At 50.4% G+C, this 15916-nt stretch overlaps 1 protein-coding gene across 5 annotated transcripts in view; it reads left to right on the forward strand.

Annotated features, from left to right (window-relative positions):
• Nucleotides 1-1127: 1127 nt before the first annotated feature.
• ASMT (acetylserotonin O-methyltransferase) overlaps nt 1128-15916 on the forward strand; it is a 36143-nt gene continuing 21354 nt past the window's right edge. For 3 of the 5 annotated variants that reach the window (XM_036840827.1, XM_036840829.1, XM_036840830.1), the window contains exons 1-4: nt 1128-2002; nt 4527-4656; nt 10291-10409; nt 12325-12465. In XM_036840827.1, the coding sequence (XP_036696722.1) occupies nt 1741-2002; nt 4527-4656; nt 10291-10409; nt 12325-12465 (652 nt within the window). In that variant the 5' untranslated portion in view covers nt 1128-1740. The remainder of the gene's footprint in view (nt 2003-4526; nt 4657-10290; nt 10410-12324; nt 12466-15916) is intronic. The other 2 variants (XM_036840828.1, XM_036840831.1) reach the window with 2 other exon arrangements.

The raw sequence follows: 15916 nt of genomic DNA on the forward strand, positions 1-15916 counted from the left end.
CCATCTCTCCACTGCACACCTGAAACTAAGACAACACTGTAAACCAACTCTACTCCAGTAAAATTTTTTTTTAATTTTTAAAAATGAAAAAGAATAGATAAACAATAAGGACCTACTGTATAGCGCAGGGAACTATACTCAATATTTTGTAATCTATATGGGAAAAGAATCTGAAAAAGAATGTATACCTGTATTCTTTTATATGTAACTGAATCACTTTGCTGTACACCTGAAACTAACACGACATTGTAAATCCATTCTACTTCAAAAAAATAAAAATAAAAATTGTACCCGAAATCTAGGGTACAATTCTGGAAAAGAAAAAAAGAAAAAAAATTGTCTCTCCTCGTGGGGTGTTTATGGATCCAGCTCTCATGGCCAGTATTATCCCAAACCGTGTGTGCAAGGGAAAAAAAATGCATTGATGGTTTATTCATTTTTTTTACCCTTTATGTATTAGTTGGAGGCACCCTATTCACTTCTTTAGATGGAGAGAGGAAAAGAGAAACCATCTTAAGACTCTTGACACCAGCAGGTAGGGAACACCGCTGACACCTTAAGGAAAAAAAAGGAATGCGTACATTTCCTTGTTTGGAAAATGAAAACAATGCAGAAGGAAGGGTCCAGAATGAAAAGGCAGAAGGCCCTGTCTGTCCCCCATCCCCCGAATTTCTGCTCCCAGGTGATCACTGTGACTAGCGAGGGACAGAGGGAGGATTATAGGATTCTGAAAACTCACGGGTGGTTTCCCGTGGTTGCATGTGCCCCTCGCTATCCCTCGGGCGTCCCCTTTGGGGACCTCGGAGTCCCTCACGGGGGGCGTGCATTTCCCAGGACAGGCTCCTGCTGTTCTTTCTGCAGCCTGATGCTGTTCCGGGCGGGTTCCGTGAAGAGCTTCTGTGGACGGACAGGGCGGGGGCAGCTGCTGCAGACGCCTGGACCTCCCAGGCTCCCACACCTTTGCTCCTGCCCGGCTGGCCAGCCCATGAATGACCCCCTTGGCCCCTGCCTCTAGGGGGGCAGCCCCCACCGGGTCCTGGCGCCCACCCTCCCTGGGGACCAATCCATCCTCTCCATGGGGCAGGATTAGGGCTCAACCCCTCAAACAGCAGGAGCAGTCTCTTCTTGGGTGCAAGGTGGAAGCATCATTTAAAAAATGTTTTTGTTGTGGTAAAATAGACATACTATAAAATTTACCATTTCAACCATTTTTAAGGGCACAGTTCATTGGCATCAAGTCCATTTATATTGTTGGGCAACCATCCCCACCATCATGTCCAGAACTTTCTCATCTTCCCAAACTTTGTCCCCATTAAACACTGACTCCCCCTCCCCGAGCCCCTGGACCCACCGTCTACTTTCTGTGAATTTGACTCTTCTAGGGAACCCCGATACGTGTCCTTCTGTGTCTGGCTTCTCTCACTCAGCGTCATGTCCTCAAGGTTCATCCACATTGTACCTGGATCAGAATTCCCATCTTTTCTAAGACTGAGTCATATTCCATTGTTTTTACACTGTATTTTGTTTATCCATCCATCCATCAGTGGACACCTGGGTGGCATCCACCTTTTGGCCATTATGAAGAATGCTTCACGTGAACACACGGGTGTCCACGCTATCTGTTCGGCTCCCTACTTTTGGTTCTTTTGGGTCTACACCCAGCAGTGGAATTGCTAGATCCTATGGTCATCCTATGCTGAATTTTTTGAGGAACTGCCCTGTTTTCCTGAGCACTTCCAGATGCATGCTCCCTCCCCACGGTGTGTGCGTCTGAGCGTGGTTCTTAAGAGAATTAAAGCTGAGTCTGGTTTCTGCCGTTGCCCCGAGGTTCTCTTCGCCGCCTGTGAGCTGGGAGTCTTTGACCTTCTGGCCGAGGCCCCGGAGGCCCTGGGCTCGGCGGCAGTGGCTGCACGTCTGGGCATCAGCTCCCGGGGGACAGAGCTACTGCTGGACGCCTGTGTGTCCCTGAAGCTGCTTCAAGTGGAAGTGAGGAGAGAAAAAGGTAAGCATCCTGGCTATTTTGAAGGAGGCATTTTAAAGGTGCACCCTCAGCACATTTTTTTTTTCTGTAAAGGGCCAGAGAGTAAGTACTCTCAGCCTTGTGGGCTGGCCGTGTGGTCTCTGCAGCTGCCACCCATCTCTGCCTTTGGCGCACCCAAGCAGCTGGAGACAAACAAATGGGCGGGGCTGAGTGCCAATAAAACTTTATTGAAAACACAGGTGGTAGGCCAGGGTTCCAATAAAACTTTATTAACAAAACAGGTGGTGGGCCAGGGTTCTAGTAAAACTTTATTGACAAAATTGGTGGTGGGCTAGGGTTCTAATAAAACTTTATTAACAAAACAGGTGGTGGAACGGGGTTCTAATAAAACTTTATTGACAAAACAGGTGGTGGGCCAGGGTTCCAATAAAACTTTATTAACAAAACAGGTGGTGGAATGGGGTTCCAATAAAACTTTATTGATAAAACAGGTGGTGGGCCAGGGTTCCAATAAAACTTTATTGACAAAACAGGTGGTGGGCCAGGGTTCCAATAAAACTTTATTGACAAAACAGGTGGTGGGCCAGGGTTCCAATAAAACTATTAACAAAAGAGGTGGTGGAACGGGGTTCTAATAAAACTTTATTGATAAAACAGGTGGTGGGCCAGGGTTCCAATAAAACTTTATTGACAAAACAGGTGGTGGGCCAGGGTTCCAATAAAACTTTATTAACAAAACAGGTGGTGGAATGGAGTTCTAATAAAACTTTATTGACAAAACAGGTGGTGGGCCAGGGTTCCAATAAAACTTTATTGACACCACAGGTGGTGGGCCAGGGTTCCAATAAAACTTTATTGATAAAACAGGTGGTGGGCCAGGGTTCCAATAAAACTTTATTGACAACACAGGTGGTGGGCCAGGGTTCCAATAAAACTTTATTGACAAAAACAGGCAGAGGGCCAAAACCAGAGAGCAAAGGCGGGATGTCATTTACCAACTCCCGATCTAGAGGTTTCCTCAGGCTGGTGTATGCACTGGAACCCCAATGAAGTATCCAAGGAACAAGATACAAATGTGAAAAAAAAATCTCTAGGGAGTAATTTTCCATCAAGCTGAATTGATTCAATTCAGGGGTTGCCATTTATGATGAGAGTGTGTTATTTTGGTGTTGAAGCTGCTTTTCTCTTATGGAAGGTGGTGATGGTAGGTGGGTTTTTTTTCGTTTTTAATGTCCTTCCTTTGCAAAATTCAAAATTGTCAACCCTATGTCGGTCATCCAGATGGTTCTTTAGAGTTTTGTCAATCCGTGAAATTGCAAAGTGTAGGGACTATCGCTTGATAGAACAGGAGTGGGTGGCCCGGAGGTGGGAGGGGTGGGTGGTGGGCTTTTTTCTTGCAGCAAGGACTTGTGTACCTGTTGGATTTCTGGGGTGCAAACAGCGGGGGCGAGTTAACTTGAACAGGAAGACATCATCTGAGGGGTTGACGGCGCTCAGATAGCCCGGTTTGGAAATCAAGCAGGTGCCAGCCACACCACGTGAACAAGCTTTGCAGGCCCCCCTCCCGGCCCCCACTGCAGCACTGCCCCTGAATGCCCAGCGCATGCTGAAACCCGGCCAGGACACACCCGTGGAGGATGCTGGACGTTCTGTGGGAAGCATGTGGGGGTGGGAGGAGCCTGTGGTTCCCGCTGACACGCGGCCCAGGCAGGTGAGCATCTGGGCAAGCGCGCAGGCTAGGAAGCCCCGTGACGGCAGCGTCCACTCCGGCTCTGCCTCTGGGGTCCCCGTGGAGACCCGCAAACATTGGGCAGGTACACATTGTGCAGAAGCAATGAAAGGCTAGATCCTTCCTCCTCATGAGCAGGACAAGCCGCTCCTGTCCTAGGAGGGACGCCATGAACAAGAACAGGACCACGCTGGACCCCAAGCACCGCAGCTGGGCCCCTGGGACGGGCTCAGGCACCGGACGAGCCTTTCGGACATGTGGCCCCGAGATGCCCAGGGCCGTCCCCCCTTGTCGGGGGCTGGAGGGATGGAGTGGCTTAGGGTCCAGCCGGGGAGCACGGTGCCGTCTGCCCCGGGGGCTGTGGGCCTCCTGCACCTTGTGGGGAAGATGACGGCCCCACCAGGCTCGGGTCCCTGCTGCACAGCTGAGCTCACCCCAAAAGCGCCCCTTTCTCCCCTGATCTTTGTTTCCTCTGCACGAGTCGGGCTGTTGCCCCCATATGTCCATTTTAAAACCAGTTGTTATTTAAAGGTCCGCAGACCGTAATGTACATTTCCCTCGGGCTCGTTGGCTGTTTCCACCCGCTCCACCGGATCGCCCCGTGGGATTTGCCAAAGCTGAACCCAGCAGGTGCGTCTGCTGCCCACAGGTCAGCCGGTCCTTCAGGACGAGGGTCCAGCTGTTGGGATTTCCATGGTCCCAGGCAGGAATCGCGCTTCGCGCAGGATGTTGCCAATGCTGGTGTCGGCATGTCGGCGATGCCTCGGTATCTAACGCATTTTGGGTTTTTTTTCCCTCTGTTCTGTGTGTTTTCAGCTGTGTATGAAAGCACAGAGCTCACCAGCACCTACCTGGCCAGAGCCAGCCCCAAGTCCCAGCGGGACATGCTGCTGCACACGGCCAGGACCCCCTACCTGGGCTGGGGCCACCTGGCCGCGGCTGTCAGGTGGGTGCGGTGTCGGTGGCGCTCCTGAGTCCCAGGGCTGCCTGGGGGCTGGTTGCAGGGCATCCGAGGAATCGAAATGCCGGGTTTCTTGTAGAACCAAACGCGACAGCATTAGCTTTGGGAATCTGGAGCAGATGTGTGAAGTCACCTGGTGTCGACCGACGGGATTAATCTAATGATGTCGTGATGAGAATCCTTTTGCTTCGGGAGTCTCCAGGGGAAGTAGGGCTGCCCCAGGGCAAAGCAGGAGGATAATCTGGAACATGCGGGTGGAAAACCTGTGTGCTGCTCTCTGTGTGATCGCCGTGCTCCGCACCGGGCTTCTCAGCCTCCCCCCGCTGGCATCTGGGGCTGGAGGACTCTCTGATGTGGGGCGTGCTGGGCCCTGCGGGGTGCGGGGCATCTTCCCTGGTCTCCACCCGCCAGGTGCCAGGAGCACCCCCTCCCCCCAGTGCGACAACCAACAATGTCCCCAGACATTGACAAGTGTCTCCTGGGGGCAAAATCAGTTGTAATTGGGAATCACTATGGTAGAGACAGGTGGATAGAGCTATAGATAAGTGACAGATATTGATAGATCAATATTATTAGATAAATACTGATAGATAAGTAGTGATACATTATAGATGATAGATGATCGATAGATAATATTGATAGTTTGATAGGTGTTTGATAGATATTGATAGATATTGATAAAATGATAGCTATTGATAGGTGTGGATAGGTGATAGGTAGATAGATGGATCTATAGATACGTGAATCTATAGGTAGATGTTGATAGATAAATATTATTAGATAAATGCTGATAGATAAGTACTGATAGATAGTGATCAATAGATGATAGATATTGACAGATGATTGATAGGTAATACGGATAGTTTGAGAGATAGATGATGATGGATAGACATTATTGATAAATATTGATAGAAGATGATGAATATTGATAGGTGGGTCTAGATAGATGATAGAGAGATAGATGAATACAGCAGTCCCCAACCTTTCTGACACCAGGGACCGGTTTCATGGATGACAGTTTTTCCACGGATGGGGCGAGGGGGGTGGCAGGATAATTCGGGCAGTAATGCAAGCGATGGCGGGATAGTTCAGACGGTAATGCGAGCCGCGGGGAGCGATGGGGAGACAGATGAAGCTTCGCTCCTTTGCCCACTGGTCACCTCCTGCTGTGCGGCCCGGTTCCTAACAGGCTGTGGACCGGTACCGGTCCGCGGCCCAGGGGTTGGGGAACCCTGGCTGAATAGATAGATAGATAATAAATGATAGATAATAGAATTATAATAGGTGACTTACAGAGAGAATCTCTGATGCTAGGTCAGGGTTTCTCAGCACTACTGACATTGGGGCTGCGTGACTCTGTGATGAGGGGCATCCCGGGCCCTGTGGGGTGTGGGGCAGCTTCCCTGGTCTCCACCCGCCACGTGCCAGGAGCTCCCTCTCCCCCCAGTTGTGACAACCAACTGAAGACATTGACATTGTTGAGAACCGTGGTTCTACATTTTCTTTCTTAATTACTTTAACTTAAACCCCATCTTGAGCCTCCGGTAGCTTAGCTGTGAGAACCCGGGGACCCAGTTCTGCCACTGGTTTTGGAAAAGATACAGGTCATCAGATTCACGCTTATCATCGTTGTTTGACTTCACATCTCTCTTCCAAAGTCACACCCACGTGAGACTCACCGCGCACGTAGTGTCGATGCTGTTCTGAGCGTCTGCAGGTGGCCCAGGGCTGGTGTGTCAAGCGCATCAGGGTCGGGCCCACAGCTTGGAGCCAAGGGGACTCTCAGTAAGTCTCTGAGGGAGACCAGAGTGTCAGGGGTCTCGTGTCACAGCCAGACAAGAGGGCCCAGTAGGGGCAGTGGCACCGCAGAGCATGGACGCCCGTCTAAAGGGCCAGCCCCCCGTCAGCTCACACCAGTTGTTCCCGCGCGGCCGTGGGGTGACAGCTGCCCCAGCTTCCGAGCTTTGTGTTTTAGGAGAAGCAGGGTGTCTCGATTTTAAGGGGACGTCCCCTGAGTTTTTGACCTTCGGGCCCGTTCAGTTAAAGAAAGAAGCCGTGAGCAGCAAAGCAAGCACAGCACGAGCTGGACACAGCCCAGTGGACACAGCCCAGTGGACACTGCCCGAGGGTGCAGGTAACCAGCAGCGCCTCCACGTCTCCGCAGCTCTGGCTGGACCCTCTGGAGTCGGTCCGAGGGACTTCAGTGCTTTGTGCCATGTGCAAAAGGAGCCTGGTTTTGGAGCAGTGGAGAGGAACAGTCTTCTTCCTTCTGCCTCGTGCTGGTGTGTCTGGGTCCCACGCGTAGGCGCGGATTTCTGCTGCTGTGTATTTTTCATCAGCGTCTCCCGAAGGTCAGGTGGGAAGGAGATGCCTCACCTGACCGAAGGCTGGGTCACCTCATATCCGTGGAAGGTGCAGGGGGCTGATTGTGGCCAGACTAGATCCAGGATGGAAGGGGGACACACCGCAGGGAGACAGCACACCTGTACATCAGGGAGCCGGGCAGCGGGGCCCAGGAGGACCCAGAAATCCCCCGGCCCCACCCCCGGCCTCAGGGGAGCCGGAAGAAGCTGTGGGTAGACCCGCTGGCCCTCCATCTGCAAGGAGGGTCCCATCCCCAGGTGCCAGGGGCTGCGTCCTCCTGGACCGAGGCGTCGCCCCATTTCACGTCATCTTTACACTCTCTTTAGACTGTCGTTCGTTTCTTCTTTCCTCACATCAGAGAGGCCTGCTAGACGGGTAACCTGCAGCTCTGAATGTGCAGTTACTTTTTGCAAACTAGAAAGGAATTCGTGAGTGTCTTGGGTTACTTGTTTCCTGTTTGTTCTGTCTGCGATGTAAGGATGGGGTCTGTGAGCGCCAGTGTGCGGTAACTAATGGGCAGTAAAGTCTCAGAACCCGAGTGATGCCCGCCCCGTTTTCAGAGACCAGAAGAACCAGTATCTGAAGGCCTTTGGGGTTCCCTCCGAGGAGCTCTTCACTGCCATCTACAGGTCACGCCAAGCACCTTTTTTTTTTTTTTGGCCTCGCTGCACGGCATGTGGGATCTTAGCTCCCCAACCAGGGGTTGAACCCGAGCCCCCTGCAGTAGAAGTGCAGGAGTCTTAACCACTGGACCGCCAGGGAAGTCCCAAGCACCTGCTCTGATAGGGTTATGCTTATTATATTTTAGAAATTTATTGAAGTGTAGTTGATTGACAGTGTTGTGTTACTGTCTGCTGTACAGCAAGCGACTCAGTTATACACATATATACAATCTTTAATATTCTTTTCCATGATGGTTTATCCCAGGATATTGTGTATAGTTCCCTGTGCTCTACAGTAGGACCTTGTTGTGTATCCATCCTGTATATATGAGGCTGCATCTGCTAATCCTGACCTTCCAACCCTTCCCTCCCCCACCCCCTCCCCCTGGCAACCACTAGTCTGTTCTCTGTGTCTGTGAGTCTGTTTCTGTTTCATAGATAAGTTCATTTGTGTCAGATTTTAGATTCCACATATGAGTGATATCATATGGTATTTGTCTTTCTCTGACTTACTTCACTTACCTGATCATCTCTAGGTCCATCCATGTTTCTGCAAATGGCATTATTTCATTCTTTTTTATGGCTGAGTAATATTCCATTGTATATATGTGCCACATCTTCTTTATCTGTTCATCTGTCGATGGATATTTAGGTTGTTTCCATGTCTTGGCTATTGTGAATAGTGCTGCTATGAACACCAGGATGCATGTATCTTTTTGAATGAGAGTTTTATCTGGATATATGCCCAGGAGTGGGATTGCTGGGTCATATGGTAGCTCTATTTTTAGTTTTTTGAGGAACCTCCATACTGTTCTCCATAGTGACTGCACCAACTTACATTCCCACCAACAGCGCAGGAGGGTTCCCTTCTCTCCACACCCTCTCCGGCACTTACTGTCTGCAGACTTTTTAATGATGGCCGTTCTGACTGGTGTGAGGTGATACCTCACTGTAGAGTCACGCTTATTTTTAAAAGAAATACAGGGCTGAGGAAGTGTGTCCAAATAGAGCAAAACAGAAGGAAGTTGATATTTAATTTAAAATTTAAAAAAAAACCCAGATTTGGCAGTTCTGATGTTTGTGTGGATCAATTCCCTGTGTCGATGCCAATATTTTAATCTTCATTTTAAAGCAGAAAAACAAGGCCTTGTTTTGATTTGGCTGGAGTGATGCAGGGAATACTTTTTTCTTTCTTTTTTTTTTTTGTGGCTTTCTGTAGAAAGACGCAGGCCTGGGGTTTTGCATGAAGCGCTGGTGTAAACGTTGTGAGATGGTGATGACTTCGTGACTATTTGCAGTGCTTGGCGCTGCTCACAGGTGCAGCAGGAAAAGCACAAAGGATGGGGGCGTAGCTGAGGGTCCTCTACGAGCTGGCGCCTGTCCTCCCCTCCCCCCCTCCCCTCCTACCTTTATCCCCCCTTCACTCCCTTCCCCGCACTCCCTGCACTGAGACCAAACCCACACAGCAGACTCCGCAGAGGGGCCAGAGGAGAGAGGGACCCCCAGGCCCTCCTCACCTACCCAACATCCTTGAATCCTTCTCCGCCCCCTCCCAAGACCCCCCGCCCCGCCCCACAGTCTCTTCCCCACCTCTGCGAATCCCCCCCCTTTGGAGGCCTGGCCCCCGCGTGTGTGGACTCCCTCCTGGACTTGCAAAGGGGCCCAGGTCGCCTTGCCCTCCGCCCTGTGGGGCGGGGGACACGCCCTGGATTTCCCTGACTCTGACCAGCTCTTACAATGGAAATGATGCCAAAAATCTTGGCTCTCTGGGCACCGATGCCAAATGGAAATACGGAGACAGAGTTTTGGAGGAAAAGAGAGAATCGCTGTACCCTTTGCCAGGCAGAGAGGGAACACAGCAGGCTAGTGCCTCAAGGACTGTGCCCCCACCTGGGCAACGGGGAGAGGGTTTTACCGCTGGGGCTCGTGGTCTGGGGTAGGCGATAAGGCCGGTCTTGCATTTCTTTTCTTCTGCAAATTCACGGCCAAAGCTGGCGTCAGGTGGCTCAGCGGCCAGGCCTGGTGTTCCTGAGGTTATCCGCCCGTGACCTCCTTTCTGAACTGAAGAATGTCACGAGGGAGGGTAGGGGGAGAGGAACGCCAGGTGCGAGTGTAGTTCATACGGAGTCAGAGTGTAATCAGCTTCGTGCGGGACACATCTAGCTGCAAGTGTCTGCTAGTAGCAACAGCTGAAGAATAACCAAGACTGCTTAATTCTTTCAGGCCTGATGAGGCTGTTTTCCTAGCCTGTTCATTGTTTCCTGATTTTCCTTGTTTACCAGAAAAGGAGAGTCTCATTTCTCTTTTTTTGCTGCAACAGAGGCGGCCTCCCGCCGGGGCCCCTAGAGGAGGATCCCTTCCTTCCGGCCGTACTCCCGGGCCCTGGGAGCCACGTGCCTGTCTGTGTGTGGGGCGTTGACCCGGGGCCCCCGACACCCCGGGTCTCCCCACCTCCAGCAGCTCGGGTTCCAGTACACAGACGCAGAGCCTGCCATTGTACCCGCGGGACTCGGCACAGGGCTCCCCGTGTCGGCGCTCACGATGCCCGCCCCGGATTCTGCACGGTTCTCACCGGCGCGCCTTCCCACGCCAGGTCCCAGGGCGAGAGGCCGCAAGCCGTGCGGGGCCTGCAGGACCAGTGGAGGCTCGGAGGGCCGAGGGTAGTGGCTGCCTTGGACCCGTCACCCTTCCCGCGCGTCTGTGACCTCGGAGGTGAGTGTCTGCCCCGTACCTTGGAGCTGGGTTTGGAACTCGGTGTGGGGAGCGTATGAATCCTCGGTTTTTAAAAATTGAAGTCTAGTTGATGTACACTGTTGTGTTAGTTCCAGGTGTACAGCAGAGCGATTCCGTTTTATGCATACATATATATATATATTCTTTTTCAGATTCTTTTCCCTTATAGGTGGTTACAGGATACTGAATATAGGTCCCTGTGCTCTACAGTAGGTCCTCGTTGTTCGTCTGTTTTGTATAGAGTACTGTGTGTATCTGTGAATCCCAAACTCCTCATTTATCCCTCGCCACCCCCCCTCCCCCTTAGCAACCACAAGTCTGTCTCTATGTCTGTGGGTCTCTTTCTGTTTCATACATAAGTTCATTTGTGTCATATTTTAGATTCCACTTAGAAGTGATATCATATGATATTTGTCTCTGACTTACTTCATTTAGTATGATCATCTCTGGGTCCATCCATGTTGCTGCAAATGGCATGATTTCATTCTTTTTTATGGCTGAGTAATATTCCACTGTATATATGCACCACATCTTCTTTATCCATTCCTCTGTCAGTGGACATTTAGGTTGCTTCCATGTCCTGCAGGGAAACATTGCTGCAGTGAACATTGGGGGTGCATCTTGGGATCTTTTCAGATTATGGTCTTCTCCGGATATACGCCCAAGAGTGGAATTGCCAGTTCATACGGCAGCTCTGTTGTGTAGTTTTCTGAGGAACCTCCATACTGTTCTCAGTAGTGGCTGCAGCAGTTTACATCTCCACCCACAGTGCACAAGGACACCCCTGGTTTGAACAGTTCCCGGTGACCCCGTGAAGGAGGAAGATGGAAATCCCAGTTCAGACAGCAGGGAACAGCTTCCTTTCACTTCCCGGAGTCTGTCGTGGCCACAGCTCCTTACTGTACCCAACTAGCAATGGCTCCAAGGACGAGGGCGTGGGACACAGACGTGGGTCTCCGTGTGGGCAACAGTCAGAACCCTCTGGGCGGGGTTGGAGGGTGATCTGCTGAATCTCCGAGAGCAGAGTCTTCTCATGCTGCCTTCCTGGTGGAGGAAAATACCATGTGAGCCTGCAGGGATCAGGAGAGTTTACTGGGGTCCTGGGGGACAGATGTCACTCCTCCCTTGGGATGTCACTCCTCTGTTGTGATGCTGATGGAGATGAGAAGGATGGCCGGCCGTGTCTGGGCGTTGGACACTGGGCAGCTCTTAGAACAGACGCAGGACTGGGTGGGTGGCCCTCCTCCCTGTCTTACGGGATAAGGAGGTGGGGCTCCGTTGAGGTCGAAACAGCAGCGGTGAGCGCCGCCCCTTGGTCTGGTTTCGGGAAACCCTGCGGCTCCCTCCCCGACCCCAGCACTGCCTTCCCATAGAGGAGGAGGAAAGCACGGGTCCCCCTTCGGATAGGGATGTCAGGCTTCAGAAAATCATCTCTGGTTCACAAGGGGTGTCTTTGCCTTGTTGGCTGGTAGCACGTTCCTCTAAGCAAGAGCAGACTTGCAATTGCTCTGCCTTGGGGGCAGCTGGGCATGAAAACACAAGACAGGAGGGTCTCCAGGACCTGGGACGTGCATGCCGTTGGCGTCTGGCAGGGTCCCCCTTGTTTCTCACTGGGGCGTCCCCTGGAAATGCCCCCACAGGGACCCATGGGCATATCTCCAGCATTTGCCCAGGGCTTCCTCTGCTTGGCTGTTGTCTGTCTTCGGGTGGACAGATGCCCCGGCATGAGAGGACACAGTCAGGTCAGAGTCTGTGTGGAAGGCTGGCGTGCGGGTCGGCCCAACCAGGAAGACCCCCTAGAGTCCAGGGCTTGTAGGTGAGCCTGTAACTATGGAGACCAGAGTGTGGGTACCACCCAGGTCCCCACCCTGTCACGTCCTGTGTCCGCTTGCAGGTGGTTCCAGGGCTCTGGCCAAGGCGTGCATGTCTCTGTACCCAAGGTCTCAGGTCACCATGTTTGACATCCCAGACGTGGTCCAGATGGCAGAGAGGCACTTCTCATTCCCGGAGGATGAACGGATCGCCTTCTGTGAAGGTGGGTTTCCAAGTGCTGTCTGTGTCCACGGGGAAACGGATGCGTCACGGGGGAGCGTGGGATAAGGCGGCAGTGGATGGTCAGAGTGGGTTCCTCCACACTCCAAATATACTCCCCCTCAGCCTAGAACTGTGAGTCATGACACATGGAAAACTCTGGGAGGGTATGTTGTTTTCTTGCAATTAATTCTTTCTTGAGTATTGTACTGGGTTCAACAGTGTCCCGTCCAAATTCATGTCCACCTAGAATTTGTGAATGGGACCTTATTAGGAAATAGGGTCCTTGCAGATGTGATGAAGTGAAGGATATGAGATGAGGTCCTCCTGGAGGAGGGTGGCCCTACATCCAATGACAGGGTCCTTCTAAGACACAGAAGAAGAGAGACACAGACACAGAGGGGAAGCCACGTGAAGATGAAGGCAGAGACGGGAGGGAGGCGGCCACAAACCCAGGGACGCCTGGAGCCCCCAGAAGCTGGAAGAGGCACACAGGACCCTCCCCTGGAGCCCCTGGAGGGAGCGCGGCCCTGGGACACCTTGACCTCAGACGTCTGGTCCCCAGGATGGGAGAGGATGGATTTCCTGGTCTGTGGCCATTTCTTACGGCCACTTCAGGGCACCCACACAGGCATCTAAATCCAGGTCATTTATGAATGACAGTAAATGACATGGGTTGAAGTTAGGATCAGGGGTCAGTTCCTGACTCAGAAGCTTGAGAAGCTTCTCAGGCTTTCCAAGGCTCAGAGACTACAGCAGCTTTGCCAAGAGCTGGAAGGGACGTCCTCTTGCTTTGGAAACGTGGGGTGCGGCTCCCAGAGATGGGCTGTCCCAGGAACTACGGTCTAACCAGCAGACGCCCTGTACCTCCATTTATGGAGGAAACTGGCCTTTCGTGGTTCTTTTTTTCTGCTTGCTCAGAAGAAAAACACCAGCTGGGGATATTATTTCCGTCCACTCTTAGATCTGCTGTAAATTCACTATGATTATTATTATTATTTTTGGCTATACCATACGGCTTGTGGGATCTTAGCTCCCCGACCAGGGATTGAACCTGTGCCCACTGCAGTGGAAGTGTGCAGTCTTAACCACTGGACCACCAGGGAAGTCCCTCGCTATTATTATTATTTTTTAAATCACCTCCACGGGACTTCCCTGGCGGTCCAGTGGTTAAGACTTCATCTTCCAATGCAGAGGGTGCAGGTTCGATCCCTGGTCAAGGAGCTAAGATCCCATATGCCTGACGGCCAAAAAACCAAAACATAAAACAGAAGCAATATTGTAACAAATTCAATAAACACTTTAAAAATGGTCTACATCAAAAGATCTTTAAAAACAAAAAATCACTACGAAGTTCATGGCATCTCATGGGACAGGCCATCAGCATTGCATCTGGGGCCAGATGTGGGGTAGACACTCCCGAAATGTTGACTGATCCAGACGAAGGATCATCTCCTTTTGAACAACTCTGAGTCTCATAGGCTGATTTCAAGGTGACAAGAACGTGCTGAATCGTGTCCTTGAAGGGCTGGATACCATCTTTATTTAAAATTCTGAAATTTGGGGACGTCCCTGGTGGCCCAGTGGGTAAGAATCCACAGTCCCAATGCAGGGGGCCCAGGTTCGATCCCTGGTCGGGGAACTAGACCCCGCATGCACGCTGCAACTAAGAAGTCCGCATGCCGCAACTAAAGATCCTGCGTGCTGCAACTAAGACCTGGTGCAGCCTAAATGAATAAATAAATAAAAATAAATATTTAAAATTCTGAAATTTTGACCATCAGGAATTTGTTGGGGGGTGTGGGGGGCTTAATGCTGATTTTTTAAAAATTCTTTTTAATTTTTATTTATTTTTGGCTGCGTTGGGTCTTCGTTGCTGCACGTGGGCTTTCTTTAGTTGCGGCGAGCGGGGGCTACTCTTCATCGCGGTCCGCAGGCTTCTCACTGCAGTGGCTTCTCTTGTTGTGGAGCACGGGCTCTAGGCGCGCGGGCTTCAGTAGTTGTGGCGCATGGGCTCAGTAGTTGTGGCTCACGGGCCCTAGAGCGCAGGCTCAGTAGTTGTGGCGCATGGGCTTAGTTGCTCCGTGGCATGTGGGATCTTCCCGGCTCAGGGCTCGAGCCCGTGTCCCCTGCATTGGCAGGCGGATTCTTTTTTTTTTTTTTCCAGTTTTTTTTTTTTTTTAATCAGCCATCAATATTATACACATCAGTGTATCCATGTCAATCCCAATCGCCCAATCCAGCACACCACCATCCCCACCCCACCGCAGTTTTCCCCCCTTGGTCTCCATACGTTTGTTCTCTACATCTGTGTCTCAACTTCTGCCCTGCAACCCGGTTCATCTGTACCATTTTTCTAGGTTCCACATACATGTGTTAATATACGATATTTGTTTTTCTCTTTCTGACTTACTTCACTCTGTATGACAGTCTCTAGATCCATCCACGTCTCAACAAATGACTCAATTTCGTTACTTTTTATGGCTGAGTAATATTCCATTGTATATATGTACCACAACTTCTTTATCCATTCGTCTGTCGATGGGCATTTAGGTTGCTTCCATGACCTGGCTATTGTATATAGTGCTGTGATGAACATTCGGGTGCATGTGTCTTTTTGAATTACCGTTTTCTCTGGGTATATGCCCAATAGTGGGATTGCTGGGTCATATGGTAATTCTATTTTTAGTTTTTTAAGGAACCTCCATATTGTTCTCCATAGTGGCTGTATCAATTTACATTCCCACCAACAGTGCAGGAGGGTTCCCTTTTCTCCACACCCTCTCCAGCATTTGTTTTTTGTATATTTTCTGATGATGCCCATTCTAACTGGTGTGAGGTGATACCTCATTGTAGTTTTGATTTGCATTTCTCTAATAATTAGTGATGTTGAGCATCTTTTCATGTGCTTCGTGGCCGTCTGTATGTCTTCTTTGGAGAAATGTCTATTTAGGTCTTCTGCCCATTTTTGGATTGGGGTGTTTGTTTCTTTAATATTGAGCTGAATGAGCTGTTTATATATTTTGGAGATTAATCCTTTGTCCGTTGATTCGTTTGCAAATATTTTCTCCCATTCTGAGGGTTGTCTTTTCGTCTTGTTTATGGTTTCCTTTGCTGTGCAAAAGCTTCGAAATTTCATTAGGTCCCATTTGTTTATTTTTGTTTTTATTTCCATTACTCTAGGAGGTGGATCAAAAAAGATCTTGCGGTGATTTATGTCAAAGAGTGTTCTTCCTATGTTTTCCTCTAAGCGTTTTATAGTGTCCAGTCCTACATTTAGGTCTCTAATCCATTTTGAGTTTATTTTTGTGTATGGTGTTAGGGAGTATTCTAATTTCATTCTTTTACATGTAGCTGTCCAGTTTTCCCAGCACCACTTATTGAAGAGACTGTCTTTTCTCCATTGTATATTCTTGCCTCCTATGTCATAGATTAGTTGACCATATGCGTGTGGG

This window comes from Balaenoptera musculus, chromosome X (genome assembly GCF_009873245.2).
Source record: "Balaenoptera musculus isolate JJ_BM4_2016_0621 chromosome X, mBalMus1.pri.v3, whole genome shotgun sequence".
Lineage (NCBI taxonomy): Eukaryota > Metazoa > Chordata > Mammalia > Artiodactyla > Balaenopteridae > Balaenoptera > Balaenoptera musculus.